This window comes from Camelus ferus, chromosome 10 (genome assembly GCF_009834535.1).
Source record: "Camelus ferus isolate YT-003-E chromosome 10, BCGSAC_Cfer_1.0, whole genome shotgun sequence".
In the NCBI taxonomy this organism is placed as follows: Eukaryota; Metazoa; Chordata; class Mammalia; order Artiodactyla; family Camelidae; genus Camelus; species Camelus ferus.
The window spans coordinates 10,877,150-10,900,930 of NC_045705.1; the positions used below are offsets into that span (position 1 = coordinate 10,877,150).

At 36.8% G+C, this 23,781-nt stretch overlaps 1 protein-coding gene across 2 annotated transcripts in view; it reads left to right on the forward strand.

The window, feature by feature from the left end:
• Positions 1–23,781, forward strand: part of LOC102520257 (N-acetylated-alpha-linked acidic dipeptidase 2) — a 45,891-nt gene that overhangs the window by 13,986 nt on the left and 8,124 nt on the right. For both annotated transcript variants that reach the window (XM_032488365.1, XM_032488366.1), the window contains exons 6-18: positions 972–1,158; positions 4,268–4,361; positions 5,322–5,420; positions 9,187–9,272; positions 9,552–9,671; positions 9,772–9,854; positions 12,065–12,128; positions 13,482–13,549; positions 16,299–16,390; positions 17,605–17,695; positions 18,437–18,701; positions 21,516–21,597; positions 22,774–22,866. In XM_032488365.1, coding sequence (XP_032344256.1) covers positions 972–1,158; positions 4,268–4,361; positions 5,322–5,420; positions 9,187–9,272; positions 9,552–9,671; positions 9,772–9,854; positions 12,065–12,128; positions 13,482–13,549; positions 16,299–16,390; positions 17,605–17,695; positions 18,437–18,701; positions 21,516–21,597; positions 22,774–22,866 — 1,424 coding nt within the window. The remainder of the gene's footprint in view (positions 1–971; positions 1,159–4,267; positions 4,362–5,321; positions 5,421–9,186; positions 9,273–9,551; positions 9,672–9,771; positions 9,855–12,064; positions 12,129–13,481; positions 13,550–16,298; positions 16,391–17,604; positions 17,696–18,436; positions 18,702–21,515; positions 21,598–22,773; positions 22,867–23,781) is intronic.

Genomic DNA, 23,781 nt, shown 5'->3' on the forward strand with positions numbered 1-23,781 from the left:
GAATGGCTAAATCATAGTGTACAGTTGACCCTTGAACGACACGAGTTTAAACTGCCTTGGTCCACTGATAAATACAGACATTTTTGAAAAGTAAACACTGCAGTACTACATGGCTGTTGGTTGGTTGAATCTATACATGCAGAGGAATGGCAGATATGGAGGGGCGGCTGTAAGTTATACTCACATTAACCTCTGCATTGTTCAAGGGTTTAATTGTATATTATTTCAAAAGTTTAATAGGCATCATCAAATTGCGCTTCAAAAATTTGTGACAGATTGTACTCTGATAATACAAGAGTGCTTTCTGAGGATTGGAAAGTGTTTGAGTTGATTGGGACTGATGGTTAGCTATCATTTGCTACAATACTTCTGGTAATGAAGAATTCAGTATCTTACAGGATTGATTTTCCTATTTGTGGTCAGTTTGGATTGTTAGAAAAGTGTTTGCAAAACACTTTGGGCAATGTTTCACACACTACAACTGTTCTATGTAGAACTGTAAATTATCTCCACAAATATTTGTAGAGTGCTTCCTCTATTTGCCAGATGTTGGAGGGTGGATAGTAAAAGTGAATAAGACATGGCCCCTGTTCTCAAAAACACCCTCAGTGTAGCAGAGGAGAAAGATATTTAAAAGATATTTTACAATGCTTTGATCTTATCCTATAACAGAAATATATACAAAATAAAAAAGACATGTAAAGAAGGGAAACATTAATTTTGCAGTTTTAGGGACAAAAGGAATGTTTCACAGAAAAGGCAGTAATTTGTTTGGAGTTATGTTGAATAAATGAGAGTTGTTAGGTCTACCAAGAGAGAAATCATATTCAAGGCAAAGAGAAATGAATGTGTAACAGCATGATAAAAAAGCAGCGTGTAGGTTTCCTTACATTATTAAACCGATTTTCTATTAGACAGGTAAGTCAGTCATCTGACCTTTCTACACTATAAATTGCACGTTACCCCCACAGGTTAAAAATGCCATGCTAGCAGGAGCCATCGGAATCATCTTGTACTCAGATCCAGCTGACTACTCTGCCCCTGGGGTGCAGCCGTATCCCAAAGGATGGAACCTTCCTGGAACAACAGCCCAGAGGGGGAATGTGCTAAATTTGAATGGTGCTGGTGACCCGCTCACTCCAGGCTATCCAGCTAAAGGTAAGGGATGAGCCCTTTTAGAAGGCATATAAATAAGCATCTATAGAATGACATCAAAACTTTGTGCAATTATATTTGGGATTGCTGTGGCTAGGAGTTCAAAAGCCTTTCTCTTGTATGACTTTAGTTTTAAATTTTCCTGAGGTGTGGACATGGAGAGGAGAGGGGTCAGTTCAGTTCTCTACCTTTAGTAAAGGTTCAGAAACACAGATCCTCATGTCCAAAGTAATACTACTCTTAACCAAACTAGAACTTAGGATTCCTGAATTGCCCAGTGGTTTTATTCTTCTCTAGATCACACAGTTGTATTTTAAAAAATACCGATGAGTTTTTATTGTGTGTGTTATTTAATATGTAGAATGTGAAAAGTTTTGACATTAGTGTAATCACTTCCAAGGTTAAGAAAAGAACATATCCATTACCCAGAAGTTTCCTCTCATCTCTGTAAAGCTTTCCTTTAAACCCTTCCTACCTACTTCCTTGCCAGTCCCTAGGCACTCATTGATTTGCTTTCTGTCAGCATAATTATTTTGAGATTTATGTATGTTGACATCTGTATCGGTATTTCATTTCTTTTTTTTGCTGCATAATATTCCATTGGATGGATAATCTACAGTTTGTTTATTCATTTACTTGTTGGAAGCTTGGATTGCTTTTAGTTTTGGGGATATTACACATTAAGCTGTTATGGGCAGTTGTATGCAAGTCATTTTGTATATGTATGCTTTTATTTCTCTTGAGTAAATACATGGAAATGGAATGGCTGGATAATGAGAGATGTATAACTTTTTAAGAAATTAAATGTAATCTTTCTCTGTTAAGTAGCTGTAGGTTTTTAATAGTTTTTTTTTGCATCTGTGCATCAGTTTTGCATAGATAGTCATGTCATCTGCAAATAAAGACAGTTTTATTTCTTTATTTCCAGTCTGGATTTTCTTTTCTTATTGTAATGGCTAGTGCCTCTAGAATATTGTTGAAAAAAGTTGTTAGAGTAGATATTCTTACCTTGATCCTGTCCCAAAGATTGTTCCAGTCTTTTTCCGTTAGCTGTAGGTTTTTAAGTAGATTCTTTTTGTCAAATTGAGGAAATCTGCTTCTGTTCTAAAGTGCTACAGGTTTTTATCTTAGCACATTTATCAGTACATACTGGATTTTGTCAGATGCTTTTACTGCATCTACTAAAATGATGCTTAAGTTGTTATTATTTACTTTTGTTCAATTATACAGATTGATTTTTGAATATTAAACCAAAACAACCTAGGATAAACCTTACTTGGTCACAATGTATTATTCTTTTATATATTGTTGGTATATTGTGGGATTAGTGCTAAAATTTTATTAAGAATCTGTCTTTAGTCATAAGGGATATTCTATAAGTTTATTTTCTTGTAATATCTCTGTCTCATTTTGGCATCAGCGTACCATTGGCCTCAGGGAATGAGTTAGAAACTATTTCATCTTCATTTTTCTGTAAGTGTTTATATAGAATGGGTTTGATTTTGTCTGTTATGTTGGTAGAATTCTTCAGTGAATTCATATGGGTGGGTCTGACATTTTGTTGGTCAGAATGTTTTAAACTACCAATTCAATTTCTTTAATAGATGTGGCTGTTTAGGTTATCTATTTATTCTTTGTTTGTTTTAATTGAAGTATCATCAGTTACAATGTGTCAATTTCTGGTGTACAGCATAGTGTTTCAGTCATACAGAGACATACATATATTCATTTCCATGTTCTTTTTCATTATAGGTTACTACAAGATGTTTAATATAGTTGACTGTGCTATACAGTATAAACTTGCTATTTATCTACTTCATATATAGTAGTTAGTATCTGCAAATCTCGAACTCCCAGTTTATTCTTACCCACTCCCTTCCCGCCCCTGTACAATGGAATACTACTCAGCCATAAAAAATAATAAAATAATGCCATTTGCAGCAACATGGATGGACCTAAAGATTGTCATTCTAAGTGAAGTAAGCCAGAAAGAAAATAGAAAAATACCAACAGCATAGTTTAGTCATGCATATACACATACATATTCCTTTTCATATTCTTTTTAATTATAGGTTACTGTAAAATATTGAATATAGCTCCCTGTGCTATACAGAAGAAATTTGTAGCTTCTTGATTTTACATATAGTAGTAGTATTTGCACATCTTGAATTCCCATTAATCCCTTCCCACTCCAAGGTTATCTACTTTTGAGTGAGCTTTGGTAGTTTGTCTCTTTCAAAGGTTTTGTCCTTTTCATCTAAGTTGTCGAATTTATGGGCATACAGTTTATAATATTCTGTTTTTATTCCTGATATTGACAATTTCTACATTTTTTATTCTTTTCCTGATCTGTCTTGCTGGGGATTTATCAATGTTATTAATCCTCTCAGAGAACCACCTTTGGATTTCATTGATAATCTTTATCATTTTTCTGTTTCCTGTCGCTTAGATTTCTGCTCTGATTTTTAGTATATCCTTTCTCCTGCTTATTTTTGCTTTATTTGCTCTTTTTCTAGTTTCTTAAGGTGGAATCTGATGTCATTTGTTTGATATCTCTCTTTTTTTCTAAGATAGGTATTTTAATGCTCTATACAATTCAATTTTGGCTGAAAGCCAATGTTCGCATTAGGTTTTAAGCCTGACAATACTTTTCAGTCTTCCTTTAAGGAGATTATTGTATTACTGTTTGAATGACATCTTTATAACTTACTCCCAATATCTCATAAATTCTTTAAAATTTTTTTTTCAGTTATCTCTAGTTTCAGAATCTGCAACATATTTTCCAGGCATCTGGTCAACTGAAGCTTCTCTAGATATCCTTGAAGAAATAAAATATTCTTGTAAAATTTAAGAGAATTATATGAAATGTCAAACAAGTTTGTAATATATAATTCCTGTAATTGATTTTACATTAAAATGTAAATGATTTAATTTCTTACTGTTGAATTGAATAGACCATATTAGGTAAAATAATCATTGACTTTGGAGAACTTTAAATTTTTAATATAACTTCAAACATATAGCAGATCTGCAATGGTAATAAAAGAAATTCCTTTATCCCCCTTGCTCATATTCTTCCTTTGGTTTCATTTTATGCTGTTGTCTTTTTTAGAGTATACGTTTAGACTTGATGTTGAAGACGGAGTGGGAATCCCCCAGATCCCTGTGCATCCCATTGGATATAATGATGCAGAAGTATTACTACGGTACGGTTTTCTCATTGGATTTGAGAATGAAATACTTTACATTAATACGTCCATTTTCTCTTCTAAAGCCAGTGTAACCTAATTATGTTAAAAGTAACATCTTGTACCAGAATTACCCCTGCAGAGCACATCTTTTTATTCTCTAAGAAGAGCAGTCAGTTTAGTGACTAAGAAATAATAAGAAAACATTGCTGTGTTTGCTACAAATGAAAGTCTCCAAAGCAAAACTATGTCCAAAGATAAAAGTACAGATTTGAGGTTTTCCAAATAGTTAGATTTTCTTAGATTTGATACTTGTATTTGACCTGCATTTTACAAATGTGATCATGCCCACCATTTACTGGATATGTGACCTTGTACTGGCTACTCAGTCTTTCTGTGATTCAGTTTCCTTCTCCATAAAAGGAAGAAATAGCTTCTCCCTGATAGAGTTAGTGTAAGTAGATGAGGTCATGTGTGTCAATATCTATAATATGATACACATTCAAGTAAAGTTTGCTCTTATTGTATTCAAAACTGTTGTTCCTTTTCAGATTTCCTAACTTCTACTTTTTAATGTATGTCCCAATACAACTTAATAATTGCTTTATGAGTGGCTACTGTGTAATCAGCAGCTTCTCTAGAAAGTAATTTCTTTTCCTTAACGCAGTCATGAAATTCGTCTGTTTGGAATTTCCTGGACCTCATGGAAAGAGGCTGATGCTTCCCGTTGCCCCTCTCTGTTTTGTTTTTTCCTTAGCTCTTGTCACTAACACAGGAAGTGTTTTCCTTATTTTATCTCAGCTATCGCTCTTGCCCCCATGTAAGCTCCACGAGGGAAGGGAATTTTACAGTACTCGGCACCTACTAAATCCTCAGTAGACACGTGTTAAATGAGTGAAATACCTCATCGTCACACTTTATGATTCCTTCTGTCGTGGTGCTCAGCTTTTTTCTGTGATTTTCATTTTCCCTTGACAGCTACCTGGGAGGCGCTGCTCCACCAGATGCGAGCTGGAAGGGAAGCCTTGATGTGGATTACAATATCGGACCTGGCTTTACAGGGCATGGTTCTTTCAGGTAATGTCACATCACTTCAGTATCCTGGAAAAGTTTTATGTTTAATGAAACAATACCTAGATAGTTCTTCTGCCCAATGTATTTTGTTTATCTTCTTTTTCTCATTTTTCATAATAAACAATTGATCTTTTGTATCACTTAAAAAGTACTTATGGATGGATGTATTAAATTCTTCTTCCAACAGCGATAGCACATTTGTTTCGTGGATCTTAAAAATTACTCCATTTGAGTAACACGTTTAACATTTTAACTTTCCTTTTCAACTAACATTTTAAAACAGTGTTTCAGGTAACTGTCAGAAAGCTATGCATGCAAAACGCTAGGTTAACTTAAGGGAAGGAATAGAAGAGAAGAGAGAAAGGAGCCGAACTTTGCTGATCACTTCCTGTGGGGGTGGGGTAAATGGTTGGAATGGGTGAGCTCTTAACTGTGATAAGGCTCGATGCACTTATCATTATAGTTATTATTGTTATTAACCCAGGACAGCACTGTTGTGGAGGAGGAATAATCACAGAATATGTGTTCACTGAGCTTAATTTTACAGAAACAGTAAGATTTCCACTGGATCAAGATCGGCAGGAAGCGCCAGCTGCAGAGAACAGCTTGTGCAGAGTTGGGAACCAGCATGGTGCAATCAGAACTCTGAGGAGTTCGATTTGCTTGGAATGTAGAGGGAAATGGAAATTCACACTGATGAGTCAGAGAAGATGTAGCTGTTTTTGTTGAACTAGAATCATTAGATCGGTCTTGTTTGCTAACGATTCACCTTAACAATGTGAATTTGGATTCTTAGAGTATTTTTTAAGTTCTATAAAAATTTGTTTTTAATTTCACGACTTTTAAGGTATTAGTTCAAATTTATTTCATAGGAATTTTAGAAATATTTTATGTAAGTGCTTATTTAACTTTGTAACTCAGAATGGAGTTATTTTAACATAAGAGACTTTATTATCTGATTTATTAATACCCTCTAGAGGGACACCACAATGAAAAGTATAGGCCTTTCTGACTTACAGACAGGCACATACAGACACAGAGAAAACAAAGAACATGTAGCTTCAGTCACAGTTCAAAAGTAAACTCAGAAACAGAAAATTTCCCTGGTAAAGATATCAAAAAGCTGTTCACATGCACCTTGGGCACAGATCCCTTAATTTGATTTATGCTCTAAGTGGATAAATACACAGAGTTTTAAAAAATTGCTAAAAACAAGATTCATTTCTCACCCAAAAGAGATCTTGATAATCAATTAATCCATTTACAGAGATAACCAAATTCCCAAACATTACCACCACAAATGGGGAATAACTTACCTGCCATATGCAAACTAGAAACATAAACAAAACCCAAAATAAGGAAAAAATTAAATTAGAGATACAGAGATTCAGCCAAGATGCAGTTCTGTTGCGGCTTGGGGTTTACATCTGAGAACCGAAAGAAGACTCGTCTGGGTTTAAGCTGCCCGTTCCTGGTTCTTCAAGGTGAATCCATTGTACAGCTCAGTGGGCCTTCCAAAAATGATAAACTATGATTTTTTTTAAAGTAAAACCATAATTCTCATACAAATATAAAATGAACATATGTAAACATTTTATTTAATGTATTAGTAAGGGAGCTGGATAGGAGGTACTCAATTCAATGATAGCAAAAATGAACTTGTTAAGAATGTAGAAATGAGGGTGGTGCATAGCAAAAAAACTGATTTCTTCCACACTGGGTGCGGGGAGTCAATTGAACGTTCATTAGACGAATTGTGCATTTCAGTGGACATGAAGTATTTGTATCACTACATTTCTGCAAGTGAAGTTCTGTCTCTACAGAGTTGTAAAATAGTCTAGTCAAAGACAGTGATAGGCAGAGGTAACTCTGATGTATGAGTGAAGGTTTTTTTCAATTTTTCCATGCAGGAGTATATTCATTCATTTCACAATGGTTTATTGAGCATTTACTATACCCCTGGCACCATTCTGGGTACTGGAGGTTCAGCAGTGAACCAAACAGGCAAATACCTCTGCCCAGTGGAGCCTGCATTCTGGAGTTCAGTTTATTTGAAATGTGATAACAGGGCAAACAAATACAGTTGACCCTTGAACAACGCAGCGGTTGGGGGCACCGGCCTCCTGCCTGTGTTGAAAATCTGCGATTACTGTACAGTCAGCAGCCCTCTGTACCTGAGGTTTCACATCTATGTGTTCAGCCACCTGCGGATCATAGTACCATAGTGCACTTTTAGTGAAAAAAATCCTCGAGTGACTGGACTCACGCAGCTCAGACCTGTGCTGTTCAAGGGTCAACTGTAGATACGCCTTCCAGTACTTCTGGAGTCTGACACTGAAAACTAGGAAGATGTAAGGGTTAAAGGTGTGGATGAACTTCTTGGAGAGTCTGAACAGATGGCCCATATTTATTTTCATGTTTAGATTAAAACGTATTTTTCCTCATTCCTCATTATTATATTATTCTTTTCTTAATTTTCTTCATTTAGTGAATTAATATCAATGAAATTGGTAGCTCTTAGGTCTGTATATTTAGAAACACATGCTAAACAATATTTTTTTTTAATTGAAGTATATAGTCAGTTACAGTGTGTCAATTTCTGGTATACAGCACAATGTCCCAGTCATGCATATGCGTACATGTAATATTTCTGCTTTTTGCTGTTAAATTTATCTCTCAGTAGCAAAAATAGACCCTTTATTTAATGTCTTAAAATGCGGCCCCCCCAAAAAAAACCCCACCCTGATTAATTTTTCCCCAAAGGCATTAGTTGAATATTGGACATGAATTAAATATACATTCAGAAGAACAACATACTTTTGGAGGGAAAAACCAGAATCTGCAACTTCACAATATATAGGTTTTGACTTGTTAGTTCTTCCATTCAAAAATGAACCACAAATTAGAAAATTCGGGGATTCCCTGCCCGCCTCCTGTGACCCCACCAGAGGTAAAAACTTACTTTGTTCCCTTGTGAAAAAGAGGCCCAACATTTTCTCATGTCATTTTGGATTTATGAAATGTGAATGACATTTTTTTTCCCTGTCTTTCTGAGCTTTATTGTACTTTCCCAATAATTCTAATTTGGTTAATTGTAATTTGTGATGAATATTTAAAAGGTAGGCCCAAATCTGAACCACAGCAGTGATGGCCTGGAAAACTTTCATCGTATTGTTGTCTCGTACATTTTAGCAGGCGCTTTCCAAATTGCCTTTAACAATAGAATTTATCATGTTTCGTATAGGCATCGCTCAGTCAGCTCTTTAACACTGTACTTATAGACCACTTAAGTAATGTTGGAAAAAGATACTGAGTAGCAGGATTAATGTAACTACAAAACACATGAAAAACAGTCTTCTTTGTCCTTTAATAGATAATGGTCTCTCTGCTTTATTTTTGTAATTATGTAGGGTATAAAAGTTGTCGAGTAAATACCCAAGATGTTGAATATAGAATATTTTGAACTTTAAATACCAACCATAGAGCTTTGAGGAAGGAAAAATATAAAATTTTGACATAGGGTTTTTAAAATTTGACCTTAAGGTGCATGCTTAAATACGTAGGAATAAAATGTTACAATGTGTGCAACTCACTTGCAAATGGTTCAACAGTATTAACAATGACTGAATTTAGGTGGTGGTTATATGGGAATTTATCATCCTATTAAGTAGTTTTCTGTACTTTTGAGATTTCTCATAATAAAACATTGGAAGGAATCTGTTAGGCATAATGCTCTGTGAAGTAATTTGTTCCCTTTGTGAAATTCTAGGAAGGTTAAAATGCATGTTCATAACATCAATAAAATCACAAGAATTTACGATGTAATTGGAACTATCCGAGGATCTGTGGAACCTGGTGAGTTGGTGAATTAAAAAAAATTTTTTTAAACATTTTTTTACAAAGATTACAAGAGAGAAGGTAAATTTTAGTCAACTCTTGATTATCCTGGTTGATATGAAATAATTAAATTGGAAAATAAACAATGGTAAATTCTAAAAGAAGACTCTACCTTATGGTGTTGATGGTTTTCCATGGAGGAAACTCAAGCAAGAGGAAGTTTAATTTAAAAACATAAGTTACTACTCTTTATAATGCGTTCTAAGTCATAGTTCTTTTGGACACCTTCTTTTCCAGACAGGTACGTTATTCTGGGAGGTCATCGGGATGCCTGGGTATTTGGAGGTATTGACCCAACTAGTGGGGCTGCAGGTTTGCAAGAAGTTGTCCAGAGTTTTGGAAAGCTGATGAGTAGAGGTAAATAATGTTTTTTTTGGAAAATGATAACAAATAGAGACTCAGTGATTTTTCCTTTTAGTCAGGTGTGTACCTAACTATATGTTAACAATGATTACAGGCTGGAGACCTAGGAGAACTATCATTTTTGCCAGCTGGGATGCAGAAGAATTTGGACTTCTGGGTTCTACAGAATGGGCTGAGGTAAATAAGATGGAGAACTTACTTTCTTGGTCAATGGGGAGCAAATATATGTGTCTCAGGATAATCACAAATGGGTTCCATTATCTAATATGGCTTTAATTTGGATAAATACTCAAGAGAATTTAAGAAACAGAGTTTGTTTTTGCTTTTACATCAGTTTGGCAAAACAATAATCTCTTAATTACTGGGCACAAACCAGTTTTTTCATTATTGTTGAAATATTTTAGTTTCTATTTGTATTTGTTTTGTGAAAAATAAATAAAATCTGTAAGCTCAGAAAATAGTCAAGCCTAGGAAGCTGTTTCTGACAAGTGAATTAACTGATCTAAAAACTGTACAGATCCTTTTGGTTAATTTTCAAGCTTCTGAAGCTTCCTTGGATTTCTTCTATCTAGGAAAACAGAAGATACTCTTTTAAGATGACTATACTTTGATTATAGTTTCACCTTTACGGATTCCATATAAAATTGTAACCATAGGTATAGTCTACCGTCTACAAAAGGGCCTGCGTGTTGAGTATAATGCAGTGATTCTGTAAATTGAATTACTTTACAATTTCAGGGATTTATTTTCTCTTTAGTTATGATTAATTTTCACTTGTCACTGGCTGTTAATGCTTTAACTTTAAGTGTCTCTCCTAGGCTCCCTTCTTTCATCTTCTTCCCTTAGGCTCTCTGTCCAGTAACTCTAAGTTCTTAAATGTGCAAGGTAAGCTTGTGTACTTTTTTAAAGGCAGCTGCACCAAAAAGCACCTTCCTTTGACCACCCTCTGTTTTGTTCATCTAAGTCCAGATTTTATAGAATTGATTTAAAGAATGTCATGTATTTCTTGCCATTGTGTCTGGTTTTTAAAATACTTTCCTTCTGACTCATTTCCTCATACTTTAAAATAATAATATGAATCAAATAAGTATGGGAATAAAATCACACAGTTACTTGTATTACCTTTGATTCCATTTATATTGCAAAGTCTTATTACTACATTGGTGTTATGAATATGCATTTTGGAATAGAGTTATTTAGATGAATCAGATCTCATTCATTAAGCTCATTTACTTTTAGAAATATGTAATTTCTTGTGAATACATGTATATATAAGTACATGTCTCTGTTTCTAGAATTTAAGCAGCTTACAATACAGATAAAATAAATCTAAGAGATAAGATAATATGCCTTGCATTAATTTTAATACATGTGGGTTGAAAGACAATTTCAGTATTGTTTCCCATTTTCTGCCAGCTTCTTGATCATATTCAGCAGCATATTTACCTTCTTCACATATAGTTAAGGAATCTTCTTTATTTCTACTGTAACTCTGTTGTAATGGAAACTCTGCCTCTGTTTATAGCAGAGTCAGCTGTCATCTGGCCCCTGTGGGCAGGTGCAGAGGCGAGAACCCTCATTTGTGGGATAACCACTCACAGCTTTAGATGTTTTTACTGTAGCATGTTCTTATAAGGTCGCAAGCTAGAGAGAGAGAGAAGAAAAGAGTTCTTTCTGCATATTCCCATCTGTGTGTGATGACATTCGTCTTTCTCTGCTGTATCTTTCTAGGATGTGTGTGTGTGTGTGTGCGTGTTCGTGAGCGATACAGAAATAATTTTGTCTCTTTCCCAATATCCATCCTTCTCTCCTTCTGGTTTTTTCCCTGTCCTCCCCTCCTTTTTTTTTTGTTATTTTTCTGCATCAATATCTTTTCTTTCAAAAAAAATTTGGATACATCGAAATCTCCAGCTTCTGTCTTTTAAAATGATAAATTTGCATGGGTCCCCAACGTCAAGGGGGTCTCATACTTCAGTGTATGTAAGGATTGCCTTTTAAAAAATATGGATTTCCAGGCTTACTTTGAGCAGTTCTTATCCAGTAGATCCAGGGTGATGCTGAGAATCCCCGAGCCTTCCCTCTTCATGCTCTGGTGCAGGGGATCAGGCACCACACTGTGAAAATAGTTTTCCCCTGGGTCTCCCAGCTTTTGCTATGAACAGTAGCTACAGCATCACTAATGTTTTTCTTTCTTGTTTTAATTGCATTAATATTGTCAGCCAACCAGTTAATAGCATTTTTTTAGAAATTAATGGTGAAAAGCATAGGTATTTGATTTATAATGGTATTTGCAGACCATCCTTTTACTGAATTAATTTGTTTATGTTGTTGATATTTCCACAATTGTAAATGGTGTGAGTTAAGTGACAGCTTTGCTTCAACCACAGGAGAATGTGAAAACACTTCAGGAGAGAGGGGTTGCCTATATCAACGCAGATTCATCCATAGAAGGTAAATTTTATTTCAGATTGTTATTAAATAGTATACCAGCATTTAAGTCTATCGACTCCAACTTGTAAACTATCTAAGATTATCCTCTTTCTGTAAGATGCCTCAATATCTCCATTTTCCATTTTACCAGAGAGAAAATCATTAATGATTCAAATGAATCAATATGATTCATAACTAAGCTGTTGGTCCTAATTTCCTTAGTACATTTACCGTTTGCCTATCTTGGTCTACTACTTAAAACTAGTATTTAATCACATTCTTCCTGTGGAGATATTTTTAAAATTTGGGCTAGCAATGTTTCATACAGAAATACTTCCTGTATGTACTGGAACAACTTTGAAGTAAGCCAAGACTATAGACTTCCTTTTGACCCTGACACGTGGCGTGTGTATCCCTAGGCTTCCATTGTATTTTGATTATTTCTAGACGAGTGTCCCAGGACACTTAGTAGTTTCTGACCTGCTCTAATCTAATGTCTTGATACTGAGTTGAATGAATGAATGAGAAATGAACATTGTGGCCTTACCATTTCTTTTGCCAAAGACCCCCTAAGTGCTACGGCTGTGATGAACAACGACCCTTACTAGGACTGTGGGAGCCGCTGCCTTAGCAGCAAAGTCTGCCTCTGCCGTCTTCCATCCTGAGTGTGTACATAAGCCTCTCTTACTCCTGAAGAATTATTTCCACCTTTTTTTTTTTTTTTTTTAAGTTTTAGCCAGACTGTCTATCTACCTACCTACCTACTTAGGTATCTATTTTAAAAATGTATTTGTTTTTATTGAAGTATATTTGATTTATAATGTTTGTTAGTTTCAGGTGTACAGCAAAGTTATTCAGTTGTGTGTGGGTGTGTGTACACACACATATATATACACATATATATATTCTTTTTCAGATTCTTCTCTATTATAGGTTATTACAAGATATTGAATATAGTTCCCTGTGCTCTACAGTATGAACTTGTTTATCTATTTTATATATAGTAGTGTGTATATGTTAATCCCAAACTCCTAATTTATCCCTCCCCTCACCCCTTTTCCCTTGGGTAACCATAGTTTGTTTTCCATGTCTGTGAGTCTATTTCTGGTTTGTAAATAAGTTCATTTGATCTTTTCTTTTTTTTTAAGATTTCACATATAAATGATATCATCTGATATTTGTCTTTCTATCTGACTTATTTCACTTAATGTGATAAATCTCTAGGTTCCACCCTGTTTTTAATTCTCCAGGAATGATGCCTTCAATTTGAAGTCTGTTATATCTTGTTTATAATTAGAGAATAAAGTTAGAATTAAATATAGGTTGGAAATTCATTTGGAAGTATTAAAATACTCTGCTTTGTTTATTTTTCAGGCAATTATACTCTCAGAGTTGACTGTACACCCCTTCTTTTCCAGCTGGTGTATAAGCTGACAAAAGAGGTATGTAAATAGATCTGCCTTAATGTTTTCTGATGAGTACATAAATGAATACCTCTTGTTTTCTAAATTTACTGATATTTAAACTATTGACAGACATAGCTGGTTTGTATAAATAACAAATCAGAACAAAATCTTTAATACACTACTTATGTGACCTAACTATGAAAATAGTAGTGCTAGTCTCTGTTCTAATAATAGTTCTTAATAATCGTGAACGTTTGTTGTAATGTGTAGGGTCTATGGTTTCACGTGGCAGAGTCATTTTGATCTAACAGGAAGAACACTGAGCTGGGATGGGAAAGCCTTGGCTGTGAAGATTGCCTTGGCTGTTCATTCATTCATTCAGCAAGTATTCATCATGTGGTTACTATAGGTCAGGCCCTATGAAATGAATTCTAGTGATAAAAGGATACAGTTGCTTAATCCAAATACTTTGTAATATAGGGAGGAGACAGACCTGTAAATGAGGAATCATACTTCCCTAGAACATGGATACTGTATACAATGGAGAATAATTATGGAAGAGAGAAGCTAAAACCCTGGGGTAGCTGGGGAGGTTGGGAAGCATTAGAGGGTGTTCACGGAAAAATTAGTGGTTGGCTGTAAAATGGAAGGATGTGAAAGTAGGGGAGCAGGTTTCCCAGCAGAGGACACAGGACCTAAAAAAGATGTGGTTGTGTGAAAGAACGTATTTCCTGACCTGTTAGGTAACGCAATATGACCTAAGCATAACGTATTGGTGAAAAAGCTGGTAAGAAATGGGGCCCGACAGACAGGCCCAAATGTTCATAAATCTGGTGATGGAGAAACTAAAGAATCTCTAACAAGCTTGTACGTTATCATATTTGTTCGTTACAAAGATTACTCTGTGTCAATGCGGTGAACAGGTTAAGCTGTAGTAAGTCTAAAAGCAAGATGGAAATGATTCTGCATGCTTATTTGGCATACAGGGATTTTATAACTGTTAGTTATTGATGTTAAAAGTACTCTGAAAACTCTAATGCACTCTGAATCACTAAAAATTATGTAATCTATTCGTTGAGTATCTATGTGCTTTATTTAAACAGTCCCCTGTTACAGAATTTAACTATAGAAACGTTTCTTTCAAGTAGGTATCACTTGGATGACAGTGGGAAGTAGGCATCCCCTCTCTGTGGGTCCTGTTTCCCAGTCGCCCTTCGTCTTGCCCTGTCCTTTTCACTGTCAGTGTCTTTAACATCTCCTTCTCCCAAGTGAGCATCCTCTCATTGGAATGTCCTATTAAAAACATCTTATCTAAAAGCAAACTGTAAAGACAATCCATATGGGAGAATCCTTCTCAGGAGATGCATTTAATCTCTGTCCTATAGAGGAGGCTCCTGCCTTTGATCGGAGGGGTAGTAAGAATTTAAGGCCAAGATGGAGAAGTTTAGGTCTGTCCCCTTTGTACAAAGGCAGATGCTTATCTGTGGCCATACCAAAACCCAGTAGAAAAAGGAGCCTTATCCGCCTGTAAACAGATGATTATAATTTTATCACCCTGAGTGTGTTGGCACAAACCATGCTGGTGACCTGGGGAGAGGGTGGGGGTGGTGAAGAGGGCTGAGCTTAGAGGGAAAGGCAGCTGCCTGAGAGAAGCAAGAAAGGAACGTGAGGGTGGGAATAATGGGGGAGGACCAGCAGTTGTGACCGTGTGGATGGCTGAGACAGACGAGCTGATCCAGGCTGCCCAAGCCAAAGACACACAGCTCTGGCTGGTGCTGGAACCGCCAGAGTGTGAATCCAGAAAGTGAGGAGGATTTTGCAGGTAATTCAGTCTAAGCAGGATGGAGGCATTGGAGCCGGGTCTCAGCTATTCCAAGTGGGCAGGAGCAGAGGAGAGAGCAGAGCCCAGTCATCTGGCTGGAAGTGGGCAGAACATCCCAGCAGCTCCAACAAGCTGGTGGGGAAGGGGAGGCCTCGGTGGAGCATCAAGACTGATTTTAAGCTGAGGACCTGGTGTGCGATGATGAGGGAATAACCAGCCAGCTCTGTGAAAGGCCTGAGATGGTGTCGGGGGAGATGATGTTAGTGTTACGATGGGCGCCTTTATCCTCATTTCCATGTGTGAGAAACTGGGGCTTAAAGGGGAAGCAGAACACCGAGAAAACACTGATAAGTACATACATATAAACTACAAAAAAAAAAAAATATGCAGTATACTGTGTACATGTATTACCATGCAGAATATGTGTGTGCAGTCAAATTGTGATAATTCTACCTGATAAAACTGAAAAGAAAAAGATTTCTTCTCACCCCGCTTGACCGAAAAACCAGGATTTATATTGACAGTTTCAAGCTTAGCTTCTTAATATCTGTCGATTGCCCCAAGGCCTCATTGTAGGTCATCTTGGACAAAAGCAGTTTACTAAAGTAAATATTCTGTATCTGAGGATTTCCCCCAGTGACTTCCCAGTAAAAGACATCTGAGGTGCTAAACATTAAAGTGATGACACGTGTTAAAAATCTGAAACGCTATTAAAAAGTTTACCAGAATAAGCAGGAGTTTTTTTTTCCTAGGGACATGGCAGAATTAGAAATAAATGAACAAGAATCTGGGCTGGATTTTTTTCCTTGCCATTTGTAAGAGCATATTTCTCTATAAAGAATATGATACTCAAATGTACATATAGGTAAAAGTAGAGGGCGATATTAGCTAACGTGTGGTTTTACATTGGCGTAAGTTCGGTGGTTCTGCCTCTCATTCCCAGTGTTTGACTTACGCTTCCAGATCTCCAGCCCCGATGATGGTTTTGAGAGTAAATCACTTTATGAAAGCTGGTTGGAAAAGGACCCTTCACCGGAAAATAAAACTTTGCCCAGGTAAATTACTTGTATGTATATTTTCTACCAGAGGAGCAATTTTTGAGTTTTCCTTTGCCCCTTCTTTCTCCAGACATGCAATTCTCAGATGTCTCAATAATTTGAGAGAGCAGATACGTCTCGTATTGCAAGTTTTTAATAAAAAGATTAGGCGTTATTTTGCATTCTTGCATAAAATTACATTCAGATATGTATTAAATGCATGAATAAATATAACTTCAAATGATACTGATAAATTAAAAAGACAAATGATGGATAATTTCTAAATTTACTAAGGGGCATTATCAGTAGCCATCAAATTATGTCTACCTGTAATTAGTTTAGATTTTATGCAAATATTAATTTATTTTTTTAGTTCTAATTTATACAACAGCAATGTTCTTGGATTTGTATTTGTTTTCTACTACAATACTGTTTCTAAATCCAGCAGTTGACAGTAGCAGTTGATAGCTTAATTTCATATTAAGTCTTGTGAAAGTTTAAACATATTTCCATTATAAAAGTTTTAAATGCTTAGTCAAAAAAATACCCGAGTAGAAAAAAGGTTTAAAAACATCCAAGATCTCAATCTCAAAAACATGTCTAATAGTTTGGAAGTATATAGTTAGGTTCTTACTGTATATGTAATTTTATATTCTGTCTTACTGACTTACCGTTTTTTTTTTCTGACTTACCATTTCTGAATGAAAATTTTCTGTGTCATTACGTTGTATTTATATATATGTATATAATGTATATATGTACGTTGTGGCTTTTTAATTATAGGTAAAGAAATATATTGTAATTAAATTTATTAGTGAAATAAACTGAGGCACATTTAGATTCTTCATAATCTTAAATATAGGCTTTCTCATGGCAATTTTCTTAATAGACAGTAGTTCTCTGAAGGCAGATCATATCTTAATTGTTTTTCCCTGGAAACAAGTGCCACAGATGCTGCCGGAAGAGAGCGTGGCTACCAGGCTGCCACATTTGGTGTCACTGCCCAGCTCTGGCTGTAGTCATTGCCGATTTGTGGGTTTATCACACCCGTGTCCAGGAGATGATAGGAAAGTGTCTTGAGGGTGTGGAATATACCTTTTCCTAATTTTTATAAACATGCCATGCAATTCCCTGCAATTCTTGGGACAGGATTCATTGCCCCATCTGTTTAACTTTATTCATGCATTTGTTTCTTCCTGTGCGTGTGTGTGTGTGTTATATTTTACATTTAGAATCAGCAAGCTGGGATCCGGAAGTGATTTTGAAGCTTATTTTCAGAGGCTTGGAATTGCTTCAGGCAGAGCCCGTTACACTAAGAACAGGGTAAGCCACTTTGCCATTTTGGACACACAGCACCTCGTCCACAGTGATTTTGCTAGGAATCCTGTCATTTAGTCGTTTGGCACGAGACACTGGGTGGATATGTGTCCTGGGAAGAATTTCAGGGATAGAGATAGACTGCAGGGCCCGCTGTACATGGGCTGGGCAATAATTTGGATTGTTTTGTGAATTTTCACTGCCAGGGTGTTCAGTGAAGTGGTGGTTGACAGGGTGGTGTGAGGTCCTCAGCTGACTTTACGGTCAGGATTGTGTAGGAGTGTAGTATGTGTTTACTGAAAAAAAAAATCTGCGTGTAGGTGAACCCCTGCAGTTCTAACCCATATTGCTCAAGTGTCAACTGAATAATCCTTCAGCTACGTCGATACTTAGCTGCCCAGAACTTTTCATTCCCAGTCAATTGATAATTTAAAACTGTGTTGATATGCAGTTTGAGTATGTGCTCCTTAATTTTAGTTATCAGATAAACAATAAGAAAAAATTTCAAGAAGCAGTAATATGAATGAAGATTATGTGAATTGTAAAGTGAATGATGGTAAAATTTTAACTTGGCGTACATTTGGTGATAGGGTTTTAGTTAATTAGACTTAACTTTTTTTACTCCATTGTAAGAAACTTGGCGCCATGTGGTTGTATTTTTAATGCATTCATTTTATGATTCTATCAGATATTATCATTTGAATATTTAATGTTTGTCTGTACTTGTCCCCCCCTCCCTTTTTTAAGAAAACAGACACTTACAGCAGCTATCCAATGTACCATACAATTTACGAGACGTTTGAATTGGTAGAGAAGTTTTATGACCCCACGTTTAGCAAACAGCTTGCTGTGGCACAGTTACGAGGAGCACTGGTGTATGAGCTTGCAGACTCTCAGATCATTCCTTTCAATGTTCAAGACTATGCAAAAGCTTTGCAAAACTATGCAACAAGTATCTACAATTTAGCTAAGAAACATGACCAAGAATTGAGAGACCATGGAGTATCATTTGGTAAGAAGTGGTGGGGCAGATATCTTATAATCATTAAGTTAGAGCTTTAAGATAATATCTCCTATTGTCACTAATACATAGTATTTCGTCCTAGAATGCATCCATGCCTCATTTATTAATCCTGACTTCTAGAAAACAAAAACCTTAAACACCTATTAAAAATGTGATTTAGTTTGATATCTGTAGGATGATCCATTTTGCTAAGTTGCTGCTACAAACATTGGGTTGGTAAATATTTTCCTTATATTGCTGCCTTTAAAAATATATTTATTGTTATAAGAACAATACTGTAAAAATATAACAATATTACACAAAGATTGAAAAGTAGAGAAAATCAATTCCATGCATATATGTATTAGAATTACCATTATTTTTACTGCATGTATCTTAGCGTTTATCTACGTGGAGGACTTTCCACAGTTTTAAGCATTCTTTCTTTTGTGTTCAGCCGTTTTGTGGCTGCTGTTCCACATCATGGATCTCCTACAAAGCAGAGATGAAACAGAGTGTAGTGTAGGGTAGGAAAGAGTTGGAGCATTGGGTCTGGAAGCAGTTTCCTGGTTCAAATCCTGGCTCTAATATGTAGTCACTGTGTGACCTTGGGAAAGTTACTTAACCCCTCTGTGTGTCAGTTTTATGATGAGTGAAATAGTAAATATATATATTTGTTGACTGACAGTGCTCATAATGTTAGCTATTACTACTGTTTTATTATAACCATTTTCTTTTATTGTTCTGGGAGTATATAATCTTAGTATGTGCCAAAATTATCAAATGTGTACTGAGTGCCTACTGTGTACCAAGTGCTGTGTCATGTCCTGGGAGGCATAAGGAAGTTTAAGAAAGAATCACTATCCTCAAAGAGCCTGACATCTCACGGGAGGAAGGAGAAGCCAGAATGCCAGGGGTGCGCTGGTCACTGGCGCACAGGGAGCGCACAGGAGCACCGGGAGTCACACAGGGGCTCAGTAACGGCCTTTGAGCATAATTGCATAAGAATTGGTGATTTTGGAAAGTTAGGATGAGCAGCAGGCCATAAGATCAAGACATAAAATGAAGCAAAGGAAATTGTGCTTACGTCGATATGATCGGAGAATCGCCCGGGGACGGGGGAAATGAAGAGAGATGGAGCCCTCAGCAGAGCCTGCCGCAGGCGGGCTTCACAGTCCCGTGCCGGCCAGCACCCAGTTCTTTTCCTAAGTGCCCCGTGTATTTTTGGTGAATTAGCTTTTATCAATTTGTGCAAGTCAGAGTCCAGTCAAGAGACAGATGACAGTTACAGTGCAGGACTCCCCTGGTGCAGGAGTCCTTGCAGACTTTCTGAGCGACCGAGGCTGCTCTTGTTTCTCCCTCATAGTCTCAGACTCTCCATCTCTGTTGCTGACTGTCCGTCAGCATTAAACCTTCTCATATCTTTTCCATCTTAGAAACATTTCTCCTACCCAACGTGCCCTGCTTCCTTCACAGCCAAAACCTTCATCTAACGTCAGCCAGCAGTCCCTCAGACATTGTATTGAAGGAGGAATGAGGAACGGAAGGATGGATAGATGGATATCCAGTCCCCACTTCCTGCCTCCACTTCTTTACCTGGCACCACCATGCACTGCACGGTCTTGTGTCCCTGCTCACTACTGCAAGTGCCCTTTCCAAAGCTGTCATTTACTCGTGTCACTAAATCCCAGGGACGTGCTTTGATTCTTCTCTATTTTGACTTCGGTGCTTCATTTGAAATTTAAAATTCCTTCAACACTCTTTTCCCTTAGCTTCCATAATATCTACTATTAGATTGTTTGATTTGTACGTGATTTAAAAAACAACTATGACTGTATCTCAAAGAATCTCTAGACCCCAAGAGATCTTGTTTCGTACACTGAATGTACTTAGGCTGAACGCACTACTTCCTTGCTTTGTGACCTGATAGAAATCCCATGTCTGGAGCCATGATGCTTCATCTACAAAATGAATATTGTATCTCCTGCATCACAGGATTAATGCAAGGAACAAATCAATATCATATGGTAATGTTCAGTTTAGAAAAGAATGAAAATGATAAACAGTTTGTTGTAATAAAAAAAATATGATATACTGAGAACCTAATCCTTTTCCTTAGAAATTTTGTAAACTGAAGATTGACTAGGGAGGAGGGAATAGCTCCGTGGTAGAGCGTGTGCCTAGCAAGCATGTGGTCCTGGGTTCAAGCCCCAGTTTCCATTAAAAATATAAATAAAACCTAATCACCTCCCTCTTAAAAAAAAGTATACAGTGCTAATGTCAATTGTGCCTTAATAAAACTGGAAAGAAAAAGAAATCAGCTCTTTAAAAAAAAAAAAAGATTGCCTAGACCAAACTGGGTTCTAGTTCTCAGAGTTTCAATGTATCAGCTTGTCATAGGTTACGCTTTAAACAAGCTCTTAAACATACTGCTTAAAAACTGAAATTGGCATTGTTTTACTCTGTAATAATTACAGGAACATAGCTCATTTATAGCTGTATCCAGTGGCTGGCATGTCGTCTTCATATAAATATGTATTGAATGAATGCTGGTTTTCAGATAAATTGAGTTAAAAGGAATTTATGTTCTGGACTCTTGAAATTCATTATTTCAATTTTTGCCATTTTCAGTTTTATACATTATCTTTGTTGCAATACTTTCTAATAATTTCCATGAATCTGTAAGAAGACTCAGTAAAAAAGTGGCTTCAATCTCTGTTCATCCATAAACAACCTGGAACGGGGAGGGAGGGCAGGAAAATGAACCTTTGAAATCACTTGTACTTACTAATTTCCCTTCTACTTTTTAATTTTTTTAAAAAGATGCCTTATTTTCTGCTGTGAGAAACTTCTCAGAGGCTGCATCAGATTTTCACAGAAGACTTGCAGGAGTTGATCTTAATAAGTAAGTTAAGTTTCCCTACTGTTTAGAAAGCAGCGTGGTGACTGGAATGAACTGTGCACACTCGCAGAAGCACTGAGCGCTGAGTCCCTGCTGCTCAGGTCACGGTCTGTCTGTCAAGTAGCACCAGCATTAGCTGGGGAGCTGTTAGGAAGGCAGAATCTCAGACCCCGCCAGGACCTGCTGAATTAGAACTCTGCACTTTAACAAGACTCCGGGTGGTTTGTATTCACATTAAAGTTTGAGGATCATGGCTGTTAAATGGCAGACTAAAAACTCACCCCAAGACAAGGGCCAAAGTGACATGTCTTTAGGACTTTGTATGATAAGGATTCTGACTAGAGCTGTTAATTCCTAAGTCTGTGGGTTTAAGTGCATTTGTAGCACATTTTACTCCAGTCCCAATACTCCTGTGAACAGTGTAGAACATTTTTTTTCCTATTACTTTATTTTTGCATTAAATTTAACCTCTTGCCACTTTTACATTGAAAAATAATTTAAAAGGTATAACTGAAGGGATTATTTAACAAGCATAAGTTGTTCCATGTAATAGTCCTTGTCACATTTCTTTCTTTTTTCAGATACCATCAGAATAAGCTCCCCCCGTCCTATACAGGCAGAAAGCTGTGTCTGTCACTGGGAGGGGCCTCTCTCCCCCTTGGGTTGTGGGACAGCCCCGGGAACCCATGCAGCCCCCCAGGGAGCTTGCAGACTCCAAGTGGGAAAGGGCCTCCCTGCCCATGAGGTGCAGCTGTCTCCCTCCTTCCTTGCAGGCTCCTGCGTCTTTCCCTCATTCTGTGCTGTTCAGCCTTTATTCTGCTCCACTCTTCCACAGCAGAACGAAACGGGGTATCAGGAACAGCTTGATGGCCCTGCCCTGTCTGCCTTTGCAGGAGCCTGGCTTTCCTCCTGCAATGAATTACAAGTGCCTTTCAGTTCTTTCTGATCAGTCTGTGGTCCTGAAAAACAAAACAAACCATTTTCCAATAGTTCCCTCTGCTTGTTATAAAAATTAGAAAGATGCCCCTGTTGTTATAGGTAGCTTATCATATGAGCTTTACTGTGTGTTTAATACGCATTTTCTTTAAAAAAAAAAACAACTATGATTTTAGAAGATTTTTTATTTAAAGATCCAGTTCCATGGTAAGGGTTTTAATCATCTGTTTGTTATTCTCAAAGCCCCACTGCAGTGAGAATCGTGAATGACCAGCTGATGCTCCTGGAAAGAGCGTTCATCGATCCCCTCGGCTTACCAGGGAGGCCGTTCTACAGGTAAGGGAGCAACAGGTGTTCCAGTGAAGGACACCAGATATGTCACTGTGACCAAAACCAGCATACCCGAATCTGTTTGAAATTCCTGTGATCTGCTGAGTGGAAAGTGGATATATATATCCGGAGAGAATGTGGGTAAGATTATGCGTAACATTATAATTTGTAATATCAGAAAAATCAATTTCATATTATTTATTGCTTTGATGCAGGTGTAAATGGGAGGTCATAGTTGAGAAAGAACTCTAACAAAATCTAAAGGCCGCAGCGTTTTAAAGCGGAGCTCAGAGTTCACGCGGCTTAGCCTTCTGTGTGGATCTTTTCTGCAGGGTCTCAGAGTTGTACCAGCCACCCGTTTGAATTCTCCAGTGGTGCGAAGTTTACTACCACATGAGCAGGCTCACTCCATTTTAGGATAAGTCTACTTAATAGAAAGTTTTCTTCATAAAGATGTATTTTCCTGTCATTTTCTCCCTTTGAGTCTGTTCTGTTCTTCAGAGTCAAGTAGAATAAGTCTAGACCTATTTCCATATAACATTTCAGGTTTCTGAGGATGGTTGCTGTAGTGTTAAATTTTGATTGCATTTATACACACGTACACATATATTTATTCATTCATTTGTGCTTACATAAATGGGATCATAGACCACTTTGCAACTGCCTTTCTTTGGTAACAGTTTATCATAGAGGTCTTTCTGTGTCAGGATGTACAACTTTAGCTCTTTTCACCTGCTGCTTAGTGTGCCATCGTATGGCTCACACGTGTGATTTTTGTTTTAGTCCCTGCTGACTTTTTAATTAGATTTTTTTTTCCACAAGTACTTAGTGTTATGAGAAGTACTTCTATAGGATGTCCCTCAGTCCTACTTGAAAATTTATTTCAATATCTCTATTATTGATATCCAGGATTTCAGAGTC